Source organism: Anabrus simplex, chromosome 1 (genome assembly GCF_040414725.1).
Source record: "Anabrus simplex isolate iqAnaSimp1 chromosome 1, ASM4041472v1, whole genome shotgun sequence".
Classification (NCBI taxonomy): Eukaryota; Metazoa; Arthropoda; class Insecta; order Orthoptera; family Tettigoniidae; genus Anabrus; species Anabrus simplex.
Window position 1 is genome coordinate 211,642,629 of NC_090265.1, and position 19,820 is coordinate 211,662,448.

At 38.7% G+C, this 19,820-nt stretch overlaps 1 protein-coding gene across 1 annotated transcript in view; it reads left to right on the forward strand.

Annotated features, from left to right (window-relative positions):
• LOC136864027 (uncharacterized) overlaps positions 1 to 19,820 on the forward strand; it is a 160,296-nt gene that overhangs the window by 47,668 nt on the left and 92,808 nt on the right. Inside the window, exon 2 of the mRNA XM_067140542.2 lies at positions 679 to 881. Coding sequence (XP_066996643.1) covers positions 692 to 881 — 190 coding nt within the window. The 5' untranslated portion in view covers positions 679 to 691. The remainder of the gene's footprint in view (positions 1 to 678; positions 882 to 19,820) is intronic.

The window sequence follows — 19,820 nt, forward strand, 5'->3', positions numbered from 1 at the left end:
GGTTCCATGGTTCAAATCCTGGTCACTCCATGTGAGATTTGTGCTGGACAAAGCAGAGATGGGACAGGTTTCTCTCTGGGTTCTCCAGTTTTCCCTGTCATATTTCATTCCAGCAACACTCCAATATCAAGCTGGCACAATTCCTATCCTCGCCACTAGATGGGGCTTCATTCATTCCATTCCTGACCCGGTCGAATGACTGGAAACAGGCTGTGGATTTTCATCATTATTATTATTATTATTATCATCATCATCATCATCATCATCATCATCATCATCATCATTATTATTATTATTATTATTATTAGAATAGCTCAGTCTTGCACTAAGGACACTCATACTGTATTGAAATAAAACATGGATGATAACTAATCCAGAAAGAGATAACATTTTGGTAGAATAGACTAGATGTAAGAGGAAAACCAATCAGACTAATTTTGAAACATCCAAGTTTGAAAGGGATTATGTGGAATACAAATGAATGCGGGGTAGCAAATTTGAATGTGACAGATAGATTAAATTAGTTGCTGCAAGAAGGAAAACATTGCACAGGATAAGATGTGGAAAGTGGCATATTCTGAGATTTTTTAAAAAAAGTTAGTTTTTCCATCCCTGTTAACCTGTAGATTTTATAATTTGGTTGTTTATTTGAAGTATGTGTTCTATTTGTATTTTCAGATTGTAGTCAGAGATGGCTGTTGAAAGGCAGAGCTTGTTGAGCAGGAGTCCTAGGGAATGTGTGGCCAGGCTGTGTGGATGTCTTGTGCCTGCGCTGGTCCCACCCCTGCATGTAGCTGTGTTGTATTATGCTTGGAGGCAATTTGCTCGGTCAGTTGATAAACATTACTGTACTTGCTCATGCTGGGATACAGTATTTAAAGGTATGGTTTCCATTCTCCTCTGTAAACATTGAATTGCTTGCTTGACTTCCTATCACCTTCATCAATTTATCTTCATAAATGGCTGGGCAGAAAAATTTAAAGACCTTTGTTTTCGGTCTTACCTTAGGTGATCTGGAACACATGCTTAGAATATTAGGTAGGCAACACATCACTGCACTTGCTTGGATACTAGCTGATGTACCCGTGCTTCACTACGGGATTCTCAGAAAGACTGTCTTTGTGATTTTCCTAACTACAGTTAACTTAGGCCATTACAAAAAGTCAGTAGGAATGTAGGGATTAAAAGCAATGTTATCATATAAAATACTCGCTCAAATGAAAAACAGCACATTTTCTCACTTTTAACGAACAGCACTACGATGCCAATCTAACAGTCCAAAGTTCCAGTGCTGGAATGACCAGGCCGCAGACAGCCGTGAACACTCCTCTGCTATTGTTCCGTTAAATATACACACTGCTCATTCCAATCAGTGCCTCAGGGTAGGGACTGAATAGCTCGAGTGCTATGATGAGCCAGTTTGTTACGTACCAGTAGTATCAGAAAATTTCTGAACCAGAGGAATGGCATGCTTAAGAAGAAAGTTATCTAACTCCCCATCTACTTCCCGCCAATATTCAGGCACTGTTATACTCGGTACGATCGTGCGAGTTGGTCGTGCGGTTAGGGGCACGCAGCTGTGAGCTTGTATCCGCGAGGTAGTGGGTTCGAAAACCACTATCAACAGCCCTGAAGATGGTTTTCCTTGGTCTCCCATTTTCACACCAGGGAAATGCTGGGGCTGTACCGTAACACCAGGAGCACTTCCTTTCTACTCCTAGCCCTTTCCTATCCCATCATCGCCATAATACCTATCTGTGTTGGTGCGACATAAAGCAAATTTTTAAAAAATACTCGGTATACAGCAGTAATTCCATCTATTGGACATGACTGGCAACAGAAAAGACAACAAACAATGGTCATTGCAATGTTATTGTTGTTATGAGCTTTCTGTATTGTAGGCATTCACATATAGTTTTCTTTCGACTCTGTGATATTAGGGTGTCTTACAAAATTATTTATAGCGTAGACTGTAGTTCCTTATTCCCAGACTTAACATAACGATTTTCATTAAGTTCTGTTTACCCATTTTCTCGTAACTTGGTGCTGATATGGACTTAGCAACAAAAATCCAAATTCATGAAAATCTCTGTTATCATAGCCGGTATGGTAAAAAAAGTATGACATAAATGATCGGAAATTTAATACTATATAACTTAATGTAGTTTTTGTCGATAGGACCACTAATAACACAAATATCTGAGAATTACATTTTAGGCCTCCCCTAAACTACCATTCCACTCAACGTGAATAAAATTATTTATAGCCTAGATTGTAGCAACTTTTTCCCCGACTTTGCATACCAATTTTCATTAAAGTAGGACCACTAATAATACAAAAATTTGAGAATTTAATTTAGTCCTTCCCCTAAACTTCCATTTCTTTCAGTGTGAATAAGATTATTTATGGCCTAGATTGTAGCGACTTATTTCCTGACTTTGCATCCCGATTTTCATTAAGATAGGACCACTAATAACATAAATTTTTGAGAATTAAATTTTAGGCCTTCCCCTAAACTACCATCTCTATCAGCGTGACTAAGATTATTTATGGCGTAGATTGTAGCGACTTATTCCCGGGCACTACATACCGATTTTCATGAAATTATCTTCAGCCGTTTTCTCGTGATGCGTGTACATGTACATACATAGAGACAGACAGACAGACAGACAGACAGACAGAAATTACAGAAAATTAAAAAGTGCATTTCCTTGTTACTATGAATACGACTGATACAGAAATACCATCCTTTTTAAATTCTGAGCAATGTACAGACAAAACTCTTATTTTATATATATAGATATATAGATTAGGTGGCATGTTATTACATTTACTTTTTTGTTGTTGTTGGAAAAATGAGTTTAAGTGAGCAAGATAAAAGTATCTAATGATCATGTACTGTAAACCCTATGGCTAATGTGTAGAAATGTCTAATCCCCAGCTCAGTCAACAATACAGTACTTTATAGCAAAAACAACAAACATGATTTTTAGTGTCTAGAAGAGCCATTCAGAATTTCCAAGTAGTTCAGGAATACTGTTAACATATTCAAGTAATACTGATGAAGGAAAGCAGAACAAAGAAAAGTTGACCTCTCCTTTGAAACAAGTACTGTACCTAAATAATAGAATTTGTTAACAATATTTCAATAATCCTTTCATTACACTGTTTTCAGACTGACATTGCTGTACATTAATGAAAGCTGGGTAGTCTCAGGGAATCTTACTCATAAGCTGTAAGTAGCAGCCATGATAGTAGCAAGAACGGTCTTGTAGAAACAGGTGGGAATAATGAGATAAGGGCACTTGCAATGAGGAGATAAAATCTTAGGAATGAACTCAATATGCATATGAATGGGCTTAGCTATCCAGGTCATGTGAGGCAGTTGGAGAAGGATAGGTAGCATTGGGAGAGTAAACAGCTTGCACCAGGGGAGGGAGATAATTTTTTTTTTTTTTGCTAGGGGCTTTACGTCGCGCCGACACAGATAGGTCTTATGGCGACGATGGGATAGGAAAGGCCTAGGAGTTGGAAGGAAGCGGCTGTGGCCTTAATTAAGTTACAGCCCCAGCATTTGCCTGGTATGAAAATGGGAAACCACGGAAAACCATTTTCAGGGCTGCCGATAGGGAGATAATTTATTAATATTATTAATTCATTATTTGCTATTATTAGCATACACTCTACCCTCAGTGACATCTGTGGAACATTCTGTAAGCACTGCTTGAGCTGGGATAAGCAACTAAGAGGCAAGGGAATAGGAAATAACACATAAACGACACTGAGGTTATAGGCTGCAACTAACCAAAATAAGAACACACTTACTTACAAATTAAAAGTAATTTAATTAATAAATATGAAGAAAATGAACTCAAAACAACAACCTAGGGATACAAATAATTTCAATCTCCCACGACTACATAAAATATATTGAGTCAACTCGTCATATAAAATTACCTTTAAAATCTGGTGTGGAATAAATTATTAATTAATAAACCTCGACAAACTTTTTTGTAAACTGTATATAGGATACTATCTTTTGTTTATTTCCACCTATTCAATACATTACAAGAAGTTGGCATTTACTTTAAAACATTATTCAGATGAGACATGTTTCGCCTCTTACTGTGAGGCATCTTCAGTCATTATCAAAAACCTTATTATTTTACCAGGCATCTGGTTAAAGATATTCAAAAATGTGTTTGATGATTATAAGAGAGGTAAGATTTACGTTGGTTATAAACATGTTCATGAAGTAACTAAAAATCTAATATATTGATAAAAACATAAGTAGTTCTTTGTTGAATAGGACTTGTTTGATTGTACTATATAGTAAAAGAAGGTGGTTTGAAGCCGTAGTCATTAATAGATGTCTAATACATAGTGGAAGGCATAAAATATCAGTTCTATGAGAATATATATTACATTCAAATGATACTAAAAACTAGTGGATTCAAAGGTAGTACATATAAAATGTTCAATGAAATAACTATAGATCTAATAAAATGATAAACACATATGTAGTTCTTTGTTAATTAGGACGTCGTAAGATTGTACGGCTTAAAGCCGTAGTCATTAATAGATGTCTAATACATAGTGGAAGGCATATGAAATCAGTTCAATGAGAATATATAATACAAACAATTGGTACATAAAAACTGGTAGATTCATAAGAGGTACATTTAAAAATGAAGGCGTCATGTGACTATAAAAGACAGTTGATGGCTTAAAGCCGTAGTCAAAGTTTGAAATGTAGGTCAAATAACTGCTAAATATATGGTAAAAAGATATAAGTCAAAATATACAGCTTAGTATAAAAAATATGAAGGAAAAACATTCCAATTGCTTGACAAAAGTTACTTGACGTTGGCATGCGTTTGTCCGTGATATTTATTGGTCAACATTTCGTAGGTTATTTTAGATTTATTCGGCAAGATTGCGTTGACAAGAAGTTCACCAGATGTTTATAGTTGGCCTAATTTGTAAAAAGAAAGTTGCAGAGATGATGATGGGTGGAAATTCTCAACGTTGGTATGGTTTTCTGACGTGAAGGTTGGAGAGCTGTTGTGTTCTTCTTCGATGACAATATATTTATAAAACGTTGATTGTAAATAATTTATACTATTGAAGAGTATTATGGAAATTTGATGAAGCTGTTGAATTATTGTTGTTATAGAATGGTTCTATGGCGTTGTAGGCCCATTTAACAAGCTGTGTTAAATAGTGCCTCACACAATTTACCCTTTTTTAAATAATAAAATAATACTGAAAATATGTGAAGAAAATCTAAAAGAATATTTAACCATCTTGTGTACATTTATATGAAATAAGACACAGTCATAATAATCTTGTTTCTACCAAATATCTGTTTAACACGATGAGTTATTACATTACATATTAAATTAAGGTAGAATACATGTTGCATTTCAAATGTTAAATTTTGGAACAAGAACTCTAAAAACTGAAAATAATAGTCTCTTCAAATCTTTAGAAACATTCATTCAGGTTATAAGTAGATCACTCATTGCAGTTGACAGTACAAGTGAAATTTGCTCAGTGTAGCTGTATCTTGTGCTTCGTGAATAAATAATAAATAACCCACCCTGGCCTTTATTCATGCCAAACAAATGTTTCCAGATGACACTGTCTTCTTGTGTGCATAGAATTAGACAATAGTAAGGTACTTACATATCAGTATCCAACAACTAGGCTTAAAACTTTAAACTTACACAAGGGTGGTACACTCCAGACATAAAACACAGTTTTTCAGTACATAAAGATGGTAATATTCTTGGATACCTTGAAGTTACATTTACACGATACCTGTGCTAAAACACATTTCTTTCACTGTATTATGGACCCCAACAATTGCAGTAGACAATGCGTTATAGCGCCCGTGTTGTCTTGTTTGCATCTCACTGGCGAATGTCTAGAGGGTGGGCATGCCTCCCTGCAGGGAAACAAATGTTGCAAGTTGCATTCCAAAAGATAGTGGTCCATACAGAATTAATGAATACGAATAAACTGATGTTTTGAGTCCAAGTAGAATATTAATATCAATGAAATAATACTTGTCCTTTGCATCTTAGTTAATAATTATGAATGTTCAAAGTATTAGGAGTCCATTCGATAATGACTTAAATATGAAATGTTGTGTTTTAATACCACCACAGACACAGAGCTATGGAGAGTACAGGAAACAGGGGGGGAAGGTAAAGGTGACAATTGTTAAACATGTTTTTTATTTAACAATTTGAAGGTTATAGGTGTGAAACTAAAGGAGGTCACAGAGCTAATTGTAAATAGAGGATTATGGAGGTTCTTATTTCATTCACAGAGGCTTTCAGACTGAATGCTGAAAGGCATTACAGTAGGCTGATCAGAATTTTTTTTGGCCAAGATAGGACACTTGCCCATATACCTGAAATATGTTTCACAGTACAGAATGGTTATTAAATTACAATAATTATTGATGTTAGTTGAGAAGCACCGTGAAAAGAATAAGCCACTTCATCTCACTTTTTTGAATCTTGAGAAGGCCTTTGATCGGGTGCCACATGACCTAATCTAGTTAGCGCTATGAGAACATAGCATTCCAGAGCTCCTTGTCAAGTGGGTACAGATGCTCTACGTTAGAACCAAGGAGTTATGTTCAAGCTGCCCCAGGAGCGTCCAATGATTTTTGCATCACTGTTAGAGTCCATCAAGGCTCTGCCTTATCACCACTGCTGTTCATTCTTGTGATGGACACTGTTACATCAGCCCTGCACAAGCCAATACCATGGACACTTCTCTATGTTGATGATGTCATGTTGGCTGCTGAGAATAAGCTTGGTCTCCAGCGTTAAACAGCAAGAGTGGAACAACTGACTAACGCAGTACGTCCTGCGCCTCAACTAAAAGAAGACAGAATACATGACATTAGATCCTTGAGAAGTTGGAGCCATCCACGTTGACAGTGAAGATCTACCACGAGTAGAGATATTTAAATATCATGGCTCCACAATCTCTGACGATAGCCAAATTGTTGACGAGGTCAGCACACAGCCTGGCTGAAGTGGCAAATGACAACGGGCGTCAGCTGCGACCGTCGGATGAAGGACCATCTGAAATCTAAGGTCTACCGGGCTGTCATCTGTCCTGCCGCTCTCTACGGCACCGAGTGTTGGCCAGCTACAAAGGAGGTAGAACGTCGACTAAGCATCATGGAGACAGCTGGCATCACTAGACTGGATCATATTTCAAACGATGATATTAGGAAATGTTTTGGCGTTGCACCGATCCAGAAGAAAATGCAGGAAAACTGTCTGCGCTGGTTTGGGCATGTGTTGCGTGCAGAAGACAATATATCAGCAAAGTCAGCGTATACATTGGAAGTCGTTGGAAAGAGGCCCAAGGGACGACCAAGACAGCGATGGACCAATACAGTGCACAACAACCTGAAAGCTGTAAGACTACATCCAGACATGGCCCGAGTCCGAATTAAATGGAGACAACGAATCCACACAGCAGACCCTGCCACCAGGTGGGACAAACACTAAAGAAGAACATTTTTGTTTTATTTTATTATTTTATTACATAATTTATTCAGACTCTTAAAAGAGGATAAAATTATGTTACATTTTATTATTCTTTCCAGATGATGCTATTTTCCGTAGTAAATGGGAGGAACACCTCATAGAATTCAAGAACTCATTACAAGTTTCTTAGAAGTGAAGGTTCCACGGTGTGTAGAATTATTTAGTTCTTTTTCTGGGTTGAACCATGTTCTTGTTTTCTGTACATTACGTACAGTTTATTGACGTTTCAAATACATTGCAGTATTCTTTGTCAAGGCGACTGAAATACCCCTACTTGATCCGAGGTAATCCATCTCCCAGGCAGCAATCACACTACGAGAGTGGTTCCTGACCTTGGTGTTATATATCCTACCCTTTCTGGCTGACATAAGCCCCCTGGCTGTCTCGTGAGAATTCTGGAAAGTATGTGTCACAGCCAGGTAGTGGGACTTACTGCGCTGTTATGTAATTACAGGTTCGTTCTGCGTGTTTATGTTGTAGTCTGTATGTCTAAATCTGTGTCATAGGCATCCAAGAATTGCCGATTTTACATCCTTCTTCTAAATTCATATTGTTCGGGTGTTTCTTGATTTCGATAGCCTCACAAATTTTCCTTTTCAGATTCCAATGGATAGCTGCTAGGATCTTGGTCTTGTCAAATGATATTCCATGTCTTGTTTCGTAGGAATGCTTGGCTACAGCTGAAATGGCTGTGTTTTGGTTCTTGGTGTGACGGATGTGTTCTTTTAGGCAGGTCGACGTCAGACGTTTTGTTTCACCAACATAGCACGTTCTGCAGCTACATTCAAAGTGGTGTAGTCCAGGAGCCTGTTGTTCTATTGTGTCTTTTACTGGTGGTAGATAACGGGCTAGCTTATGGTGTGATTTTTAGATGGTTTTATGTCGTATTTATCTAGTATCTTGCCGATGCTGTCAGTAGTGTTTCTAATATATGGATGTATCTCTGTTTTCAGGCGGTTCAGTTTTTCTTTCCCGTTGTTTTCTTCTACGGCGGCCTTTTCTTTGTTTCCTTCTGATTTTCTAAAGACCCGTCAGATGTTGTTGAGCAAGTAGCCATTCCTCTTGAGGGTTCTCGTGAGATATTCTTTCTCTTCTTCGAGGTGTTCTGTGTCTGATATCGCTATGGCCCTATTAACCAGTATGCTAGAACAGCCTGCTTTTGTGATGAGTGGTGATGAGAAGAGGCATGCAGGTACCTGTATGTGTGTTTGGGTTTCCTTTATACTGCATTACTCAGTGTCCCATTGATGTTGCGTTTTACTAGGACATCCAGGAACGGTAGTTTTCCTTTTACCTCAATTTCCATGGTGAACTGAATATTTACGTGAATAGAGTTGATGGTCGAGAAATAGCTGCAGGTTATTGCTCCTGTGAGGCCAGATCACGGATGTGTCATCCACATAACAGAGAAAACATTTCATTTCAGGATAAATGTGACTAAGGCTTTCTGTTTGAAGTGTTCCATATACAGGTAAACCCCGTTATACGCGGATTCGTTATCCGCGATTGCATATACATGATTTTGGTTTTAAGTCTAGTGTTGCCATCTGTTAAGAGAACATAGAAGCTGTAATGCCTTAAGGGGGCTTACAGACATGCGTTCCGAACTCTGTAATGTTGCGCGCCAAGATTAAACAAGGCAAGCACTTCTCTAAGCGCGTCTTCTGTCGTGTTTGTTGAGACGTGAATAGTCAGTTCCGGTCAGTAGAGCTGTGGAGATGCACTGGACAGGTTTCGTATTTAAAATGCCGGTTAAAAGGAAATAAAGTGTGCCTGTCGAAGGAAAGAAGCGTGTACCAAAGTCGTATTCGTTAGAAACAAAATTAGAAGTGTTGGATTGCTATGAGAAAGGTGAGCGTATTGTTGACATACAGCGTGCTTTTGGACTCAATGAATCCACTGTGAGAACTATTCATGACAATATGGAATTAATTTAAAAAACTGTTCAATCTTCTACTAACTAGACTAGAGTGACCAAATCTCGTTTGGAAGCGATGGAAAGAATGGATTGGATTGAGCATCACAACCAACAACACATGCCCCTTGCTGGAGCTGCTATTCAAGCTAAAGCCAAAAGCTTGTATGCAGAGTTTAGTTTATCATTGTGTGTTTCAGTGTTACACTTCTAAGTGTATAAAGTTTACATTAAAATGCATTTCAGAAACATGATAATGGTTGCTTTTTGTAACAATACTAAGATCCTCTGCTATTTTAGACTTAATATGTAAGTAAACGGAAACCTAACCATATGTTTTACATATAAAATGACTCTCGATTTACGCGAATTCGGTATGCACGGAAATTCTGCGGAACATAACTATCATGTATAAAGAGGTCTGCCTGTACATCTTTGCCATTATTGGAGAGAGCGGCGATCCCATCGTGGCCCCTTATGTCTGTTTGTAGAATTCCCGTTAAAGTAGAAATAAGTGACGTTAAGGCATTCTTTAGCTAGTGTTGACAGGTCTTCTGGAAGTTTCTGGTCTAATAGTGGAAATACTTCTATTAGCGGCACTTTGGCGAAAAGTGATGTGACGTCAAAACTTACTAATAAGTCCGTACTTTCGATTGATTGGTCCTTAAGGAGCTGGATGAAACTTCGGGATTCCTTCATGTAGGTTTCAGTGTGTCCTGGATGTGGCTGAAGTAGTCCGGCTAGGTAACGGGCGATATCATGTGTTGGAGATCCTATAGCTCTCACGATAGGTCGCAGATGTATGCCTTCTTTATGGATTTTTGGGAGGCCATACAATTTATGAGGTATCAGGTCCGAGGAAATCGGTTTCTTCTGTATTTTGGCTGGAATACTGGAATTTTTTACTAGTCTGTGGAGTTTGTCCTTTAATGCGGTTGGTAGGGTTTCTTATTTTCCTGTATGTAGAATCGGTGAGTAATTCCTCTATTTTCAGTGTGTAGTCGGTGCATGTCATTATCACAGTAGCGTTGCCTTTATCTGTGGGTAGGATTATTGTTTTCGTATTATTACAAGACATTAGAATCATTCCGTATTGATGGTTTTCACTTTACAAAGGAAACAATTAAATATATCCTCCTAATTCAATACAAAACATAATTCCATCATTAGATGGAGCAATAAAATTCAAACATGTTTCAACTCATTTGAGCCATCTTCAGTGAAATAAGGGGGGTGGGGTGCTAAAGTATTGTATTGTATTGTATTATTGTATTATGTAGATTAACCCTTCCCTCCTTATTTCACTGAAGATGGCTGAAACGAGTCAAAACATATTTGAATTTTATTGCTCCATCTAATGATGAAATTATGTTTTTTTATTGAATTAGGAGGATACATTTAATTTTTTCCTTTGTAAAAGTTTCACACGTTGATGCAGTGTTTTGAGGCAATGAATTTTTTCTTTGGTCTGATTGAATGGCGGCTTTTTGGTTCTCAGTAGACATGATATGTCTGTTCTCTTCTGCAAATTCGGTAGGGAGGCGTCGGATTGCAATTTCAACTTTGCTAATTATTTCTTCCACCGGTATCCTATTAGGAGCTACTACAAAGTTGAGTCCTTTTTTTCAAGGCCGAAGTAGTAGGTTCGCTGAGTGGCTTATCTGTGAAATTAACTATTACATTCTTCTGTAGTGAATCAGATGGTTTCGGTTTCTGTTTTAGTAGGAGGTGGTCGAATTTCTTGTTTTGTTTGGCAGTGGCTTGTTCCAGTGTATGCTGGAATTGTGTTGCTAATGCTGTCTAATATGGTCCAGTCATTGAGAGACAAAGTACTCTTAAGTTCCAAGTGGAGGTGAAATAATTTGTTGTTGAGGTGGTCCAGAGTCTGTCTGGTGTCACTGATCCGTTCCCTGAGAATTTTAATGCTGGTTTAATGAAGAATACGGTCTGTCCATCGGTTCTTGGTGTGATAATTCAGTCTCACACTCTCTGGTATAATGCTGTTGTCCTTGCAGTGTTCTCTCAAGTAAAAAATTCCTTTATTTTTAAAAGAGATTCCAAATACTTATTTCCTCATCTGTAACATCTTCAGATTTTGAGATATAAGTATCCCCATAAAAAGGATTCAACCCCTTTATCAGCACTTCCTCCTCCCCTACCTAAGTGGATCTTCCGAAAACAAAAAAAGAGACGTGTTTCTTTATTTTTAAAGGTATCAGGTTCGATTCCCGGCCAGGTTGGGAATTTTAATAGCTTCTGATTAATTCTTCTGGCTCAGGGGCTGGGTGTTTGTGTTCGTCCCAACACTCTCCTCTTCATATTCAGACAAAATACCACACTACCAACCACCACAGAAACACGCAGTAGTGATTAAATCCCTTCATATATTGTTTGCATCAGGAAGGGCATCTGGCCGTAAAACAGAGCCAAATCCACATGTGCGACGTATTTCGCACCCGCTACCCCACAGGTGTGGGGGAAAAAGACGTAGAAAAATATTATTTAGAAAAATCTTTTATGCTCGACGATGCCGAAATATAAATAATATATGGCAGAAAACTGAATCTTAATGAGGCTCATTATAGTTCAAGTTTCATTATGATACAGGTTCTCTACCAATCAGAGTTCAGATTTTCATTATGATACAGATTCTCCACCAATCCGAGTTCAGATTTTCATTATGGTACAACTGTTTGACCAATTAGGTAAGGATAGCATCACACCTGCGCTCAACGCACTAGCTTTGCGCTTGTTTCCAAAATCAAACATGTCGGACACACATATTAACATCAGTGCACCTTCTATTTCCAATATTCCACAACCATATGGCACATTCCTGCAAATTTACTTCACCAACTGCACAATAAACAATTTGTATTTGAAATAAAGCTAGGTTATGTTAACCTTCTATCAAAGCTTTGAAAACATATGACATTGTCAAGGTCTCTGATCCACTCACGGAAAATCAATAACCCAGCGCATGTGCTCTGCGCTCTGTTAAGTAAACTCAACTGTCAAGCGACGTCTCGAAAGAAATTTATGAATATTTAAAAAATAGAGTTATAATTATCGTCGAGCATAAACAGTCATATGCAACGTGCCTATAATGGTAATTTAGACACTTGTATGAAAATTATTATGTCTTGATTATTGCCATAATAGGCTTGTTGCATAATGTACTATTGTTAATGTTAAGCATAAACCAAAATGTATTGTATTGTTGCATTATTTATTAGGCCTATCTGCATTATTTTAGTTGCATTATCAAGTTGTGGAATGAATAATGCTGATTTTAAAATTGAAAAATTACTTTGCAAGCTTATACCTTGCACTTTACCTAGTGGGATTTGGAGTGTTTGGTCTTGTGGCCACTAAAATTGGTGCTGTCGTGACAAGAAATATCACTTGTCCATAGCTACACCAGGGTTGAAATCTTATAAGGGTGGTCCATTTACTGCCAGCTGCATGACATCCAGTGTAGTGATGTCCATGGAAAGTCCCTGCTTCCTTTTTATCTTGTTAACGAAGCTGAATCCTCATTCACAAAAGACTGTTGTTACTGCAATGCATGCAACTCCATAAAACACTTTTTCAGCCCACCTAAGCACTCAGGAAACTTGTGTAGAGTTTTTAATAGCTTACCTAATTCCTTTGAAGATATTTGCCCGTCTTTAACCATATTCTTTAGTTGAAGCCATTCTGATAGCAAAAAAAATACTCATTGATATCATCGTCAATAAAAAATGCACTAACTGAAGAATTTTCTCATTGCCATTAAAATCCTTTTAGGGTATTATCTTGGTTCAGGAACAAGAAATCCAGACCCTATCACTTGGTGCATACTTCATTCTTGACTGTATCAAGGTGACACTTCAGGTAGTGAACTATGCTTGTGCTCAACTTGTTACATATTAATTGGTGATTCTTTTTCTTTTTTTGGTAAAAAATAACTCATCACTGGCAAGTCAATTTTTGATGGCTGAGAAACTTCGAGTACATTCAATTTCACACCTCCCAAATGATTATTCAAATGAAAGCAAGGCACTTCTGTTTTGTTTGCATTTGAATCGGGTCTCCAGTTCTTGAAATAAGTCTCCATAAGGAATAAGGGATCTTTCTTAAGCATGTTTTCTGTCATTTCAAGTTCGTTCCTTATGCTGTACTGCATTGACAGGGTCATGTGCTCTCCCAACAAACAAACATTCATATTCTAATTTTTGCTTCTCAATACATTATACACAGGACACAGGTTTTAAGCTCATAAGAAAGGTGACTAGTACTTCCCAACTGCAAAATCTGGCTTCAGGATAGAGTGTAAAATCATATATGAAGGGCTTCTGTTCAAACACGTTTGTCCACTCGGACACAAAAATAACTTAGGTATAAGAATGTGAGGTTAAATGCGATTCTCAATGTCAGAAATAGCTTTCGTGACCATAACTCTGTTAGTCTGACAATGATAAAGCAGAGAAATTTGGCATTTCTTTCATAAAATCTGAATGTCATGCACTTTGTTGTTTTCAAAACTTTGTTAGTCCAGTTACTGTCAAAACACACTGGCTTTATGCAATTCAAGGAAGTTGGCTGCTGTGATTTACTCTTCTGTGAGTTGTTTTGAATTCTGTTTTCTAACCAGTGTCAACAAACAGAACTCTTGTTTTATGTAGTAAATCACTTGGAAGTACCACAAGAATATTTTAATAGTGAATTGTGTAAATTTAATTAAATAAGATGGAAGTACTGGAAGAGAGAAGTGCTGGACACAGGAAAAGACAAAGAAATAAAGGTAAGAAGGAAATATGCAAAAGGAGTCGAGGTAGGAAATAGGTTAGGGATTCTCTGATTTTGTCATAATGTGTGATCTAACCATGAGTTCTGATCTCAACACTTGTATTAGGTGCAGAAATAAATATTTTAATGAAAGAAATGAAATTAATATCCACTGCTGAAGTAGAATTCTTGTAGCTGCTTTTCTTTTTGGCATGATTGCTAGTGGTTACTGGTATTCATACAATGAAGAAATAAATTATAAATAATAATAATAATAATAAATTATAAATAAATAGAAATAAATTATAGATCCAACATAACAGCGGCTCTGGCTGAATATAGGATGCTAAATGGTTTATTTTGCCACCTATTCAATACATATAAATTTTACATTTAGAAATTTATTATTAATTCCACTTGAGACATGTTTTGCCCTTCATTGAGGGCATCATCAGTCAAATCACCTCCTCAAGACAAAAATCAGGTACCTGATTAGTATTTAACATGCACATATTAATACACATTACTATGAGAAAATTAAGTACGAGAAACACTTATACAATGGTGATGGTTAAACAATATAAGTTTATAGAATAAGAAGTCGGCACCAATGCTTAAAATTACTGGGTAATTATAGCAGAGTTCAGCAGTGGTGCTCTGAAGAATAATTGGTGCACTCATAGGAAATTATAAAGTTTATAAAAATATTTACAGATTAACAGTCATGGGGGAAAGGTATAGTGTTCGACGTCAATGTTTGTAACAAAAATTACTGTCAATGGTTGGTAACTATACAGTAAATTTACATTATCCAATTGAACAGTTGAGAATTTACAGTTTATATACATATTTACAAGAGAGCAGCTTGGTGAGCAAGGATATAAAAAAGTCTAGTACCAAGTGCGTCCCGTTGTTTTAATCGTTGGAAAATGATTGTAAGTTAGCATTGACATATCAGAAACATGCAGAGTGGTTTAATCTTAGTTTATAATCGCAGGGGGCAGGGAAAATATTCCATAGCCAAATGAGGTTCTATAGGCATCAAACAGAAAGTTGTCTGGTTGAAGCACCGGGTTCGGTACGGGTGAACTGGTCAGCGTGGACGGAGACTCAATGGGTGTCATTGAGTATACGGTGCATTTGAATGGCAACAATGATGGCAGTTATATGTAGGTAATTGTATTATTGGGAATATGTTGCAGGTTGAATCCTTCGCTTTTTCTTAGTTAACTTCTTGTAGCTTGGAATGATGTGTGAAAACATCGGTGTGAGATGCCAGTGAGACTTAAATTGATATTATTTCGTGAATTAAAGTATGAAGGACCTCGGGACAAAGTTACTGTTTTTTGTTGCTGGTCTGGTGAAATACACTGACTGACAGAGCAAATGCAACACCAAGAAGGAGTGGTTCGAAAGGGATGAAAGTTGGGGAAAAAACAGAGACGGCAGGACGAATAATTGATGTTTATTTCAAACCGATATGCAGGTTACACAATGCGCACAGCATCGACTCAGTAGGATGTAGGACCACCGCGAGCGGCGATGCACGCAGAAACACGTCGAGGTACAGAGTCATTAAGAGTGCGGATGGTGTCCTGAGGGATGGTTCTCCATTCTCTGTCAACCATTTGCCACAGTTGGTCGTCCGTACGAGGCTGGGGCAGAGTTTGCAAACGGCGTCCAATGCGATCCCACACGTGTTCGATTGGTGAGAGATCCGGAAAGTACGCTGGCCACGGAAGCATCTGTACACCTCGTAGAGCCTGTTGGGAGATGCGAGCAGTGTGTGGGCGGGCATTATCCTGCTGAAACAGAGCATTGGGCAGCCCCTGAAGGTACGGGAGTGCCACCGGCCACAGCACATGCTGCACGTAGCGGTGGGCATTTAACGTGCCTTGAATACGCACTAGAGGTGACGTGGAATCATACGCAATAGCGCCCCAAACCATGATGCCGCGTTGTCTAGCGGTAGGGCGCTCCACAGTTACTGCCGGATTTGACCTTTCTCCACGCCGACGCCACACTCGTCTGCGGTGACTATCACTGACAGAACAGAAGCGTGACTCATCGGAGAACACGACGTTCCGCCATTCCCTCATCCAAGTCGCTCTAGCCCGGCACCATGCCAGGCGTGCACGTCTATGCTGTGGAGTCAATGGTAGTCTTCTGAGCGGACGCCGGGAGTGCAGGCCTCCTTCAACCAATCGACGGGAAATTGTTCTGGTCGATATTGGAACAGCCAGGGTGTCTTGCACATGCTGAAGAATGGCGGTTGACGTGGCGTGCGGGGCTGCCACCGCTTGGCGGTGGATGCGCCGATCCTCGCGTGCTGACGTCACTCGGGCTGCGCCTGGACCCCTCGCACGTGCCACATGTCCCTGCGCCAACCATCTTCGCCACAGGCGCTGCACCGTGGACACATCCCTATGGGTATCGGCTGCGATTTGACGAAGCGATCAACCTGCCCTTCTCAGCCCGATCACCATACCCCTCGTAAAGTCGTCTGTCTGCTGGAAATGCCTCCGTTGACGGCGGCCTGGCATTCTTAGCTATACACGTGTCCTGTGGCACACGACAACACGTTCTACAATGACTGTCGGCTGAGAAATCACGGTACGAAGTGGGCCATTCGCCAATGCCGTGTCCCATTTATCGTTCGCTACGTGCGCAGCACAGCGGCGCATTTCACATCATGAGCATACCTCAGTGACGTCAGTCTACCCTGCAATTGGCATAAAGTTCTGACCACTCCTTCTTGGTGTTGCATTTGCTCTGTCAGTCAGTGTAGAATGGAGTTGCTTATGCTATGAACTGCAGTGAAGAGATTAGAATGTATACGGTAACTACAGGGTCAGAGCGTTGTAGCTGGGACAAGGCATCTTCTCATTTTGTCTGCAAAGACGAGCCATAGTGGCACGCCATATTCGTGCCGATGTGCGCTGGAATTCTAGCGTGTTGTTGAAAGTTGGATTGTATGAAGTGGAAGTTATCTGATGTGTCACTGAGAGGCAATTTGTTGATGGATGTTGGTTGACTATGAAGGAGGCCCAGTCGGTAATACGCAATTGAGTAATTGCCAACCACATGTGTTATGTATGCAAGCATCAAGTTCAGCTTCAGAGAGAAATTTTAGTTCAGTGGTCTTCATTCTCAACGCATGGCGGTCTCTTTTGCACCCAGGAAATGTTGATGCTCTTCTTTTTATTCACAGTAATTCTGCCACCATTAATGAATGGCCAATAAACTATGCACATCAACTAAGTAAAAGCCGTGTTCAGGTATTTTCATGTCATTTTAGTGTGTATTTTACTTCATTTTGAGTTAAATGCGGGGGGGGGGGGCCTTGGATAAGCACCCCCTGTGGGTGGGGGCGGTAGAATAACACCCACGGTATCCCCTTCATATCGTAAGAGGCTATTAACAGGGGCCCCAGTGACTCTTAACTTTCATCTATCCTATCTGATCTCCCTTGGTCAACACTTGTTCTTTCCGACCCTGATGGTATTAGGGCATTCAAGGCCTAGGGAGTCTTTGATTTTCACGTCCTTCGTGGTCCTTGCCTTTCTTTGGCCCATATCTTCATTTTTTGAAGTGTAGGATCGCTTCCATTCTTTTTCTCTCGGATTAGCATTAATAGAGGATGATTGAAGTATCTGTTTGTGTTCCATTATTATTATTATTATTATTATTATTATTATTATTATTATTATTATTGTAGGAGAGATCTTTATCATTTTATTTCAAACTGTGATTAGCGTACTTTAAAATTTGTCATTAGCGTATGGGAATTCATATAATGAACGATCTGAATAGAATATGAATCATTGATCATTGATCATTTAAGAAAAGACTAGGAAATCAACAGATAGGGAATCTGCCACCTGGGCGACTGCCCTAAATGCAGATCAGTAGTGATTGATTGATTTCGTTCTACACGGCATACACATTATTGCGAGGAAGTACAATAGTCAAGGTAGACTACTGAGCACACCCAGTGCGCTGGACTGCGATGGGCTGAGTTGGACCAGTGCTGTGGGCCAGTAGGCGGCCGTGTCGGAAGAGGACGATACTGCACGGGCTGGACTGCCGGAGTCCGTAGGTTTACAAGTGCTGTGCGGTGGGGCTCACTGCAGGACTCTGAAGTGGACTACAACAGTATCCAGCATCTATTTCACAGGAAAAGGATGTTTTGAAGCTTCTGCAAAGTTTTTCAGGAGAAAATGGGCAAGAAAATGAAGCATTAAGTTTGGATGGTACAAACCACTACTGCTTGTTACTGGAGATGATAATGTTGTAGAGAAAGGTGGTCAAAGCATTTACAATAGTGAGGATGATGATATTGGACTCGGTCTGTAATTAGTGCTTAATTTTCTAATTTTATAAGAGAAAGGTATATTTAAGTTGCAAATGTACAGGATTTAATTTGTTTTAATTATTGTTAGTATCATATTTATTGTATTGTTTTATTTAAACTTTGTCAATTCTTTTCTTTAAAACTTTGTTTGTCCACAGTTAATTTTCAAAACTTTGTAAGTGCAAACCCTTTTCGTTTGTGACACATTAAGTACTGGAAGGACATTTTTGCATTTATGACCATTGTTTACTGAGTGCTTATTAAAGTTACTGGGAAGATAAAAAAATCCTCGACATAGGTTGCGCATGAGTTAAAGAGTTTTTCAATATTTCTCCAGTTCATCTTTCATGGATAAACATGTTTTTTAATGCAAGCTCCTCATATATCAGCTCCCAGTCACAGTCCCTAGTACCCATGGTGTATGTGGTCTCATCTGTATCAGAATTTAAACCATAATGTGACCCTCGTATATGAAGCTTCACGAGCTGTCACTGCTGTACTGCCAGTGCTAGGTGGTTGGCATAACAGAATTTTCTTGATATAGTGTTGGGAAGGTCAATTTTGTGTAAGTTGAACATAAATGATGACAGAACTGATCCTTGGGGCAAATTATATAAACAGTTATCAAGTATTAATGCATTTTATAGACTTGAAGAGTAATTACTGTGATATATTATACTGCCGACTGCAAATATTTACTCCTTTTATGAGAGCCTTTTAAAAATGGCTGATGAATCTATTTTACTCAATCTTGTATTGTGGATTCTTTTATTTGTACTTCAGTTATATGTATAAATGGATAAGTAAATGTTTTTTATGCTTTGATTCTAACCCAACATAGGTCTGAATGATTTGATGCTTTGCTCACACCTGCAGCATGATGCTTTGGCTTGCACGTTTTGGCACAATAACAAGTTTGAAATGATTCTGCTATGTGAAAAGGGTGAAAGAAACTATGTACCTTCTCTCAAGTCATGGAAGAGACAGGTAATTATTTCTGTTGTATGTGACTAATGTGTTTTTGTAGTTTTGACCAAATAATTCAGGATACAATTGTAATTTATTACTAAAACACCAAACTTCCTTATTTCTTTCATTAATCAGTCTCTAGCATGGACTTACTGGTGGTGTAGCTTGTTGCTCATAGGCTCTCTGAACAATGTTTTGCCCAGCTCATAGTTAAGTTGATTGAGACACCAAT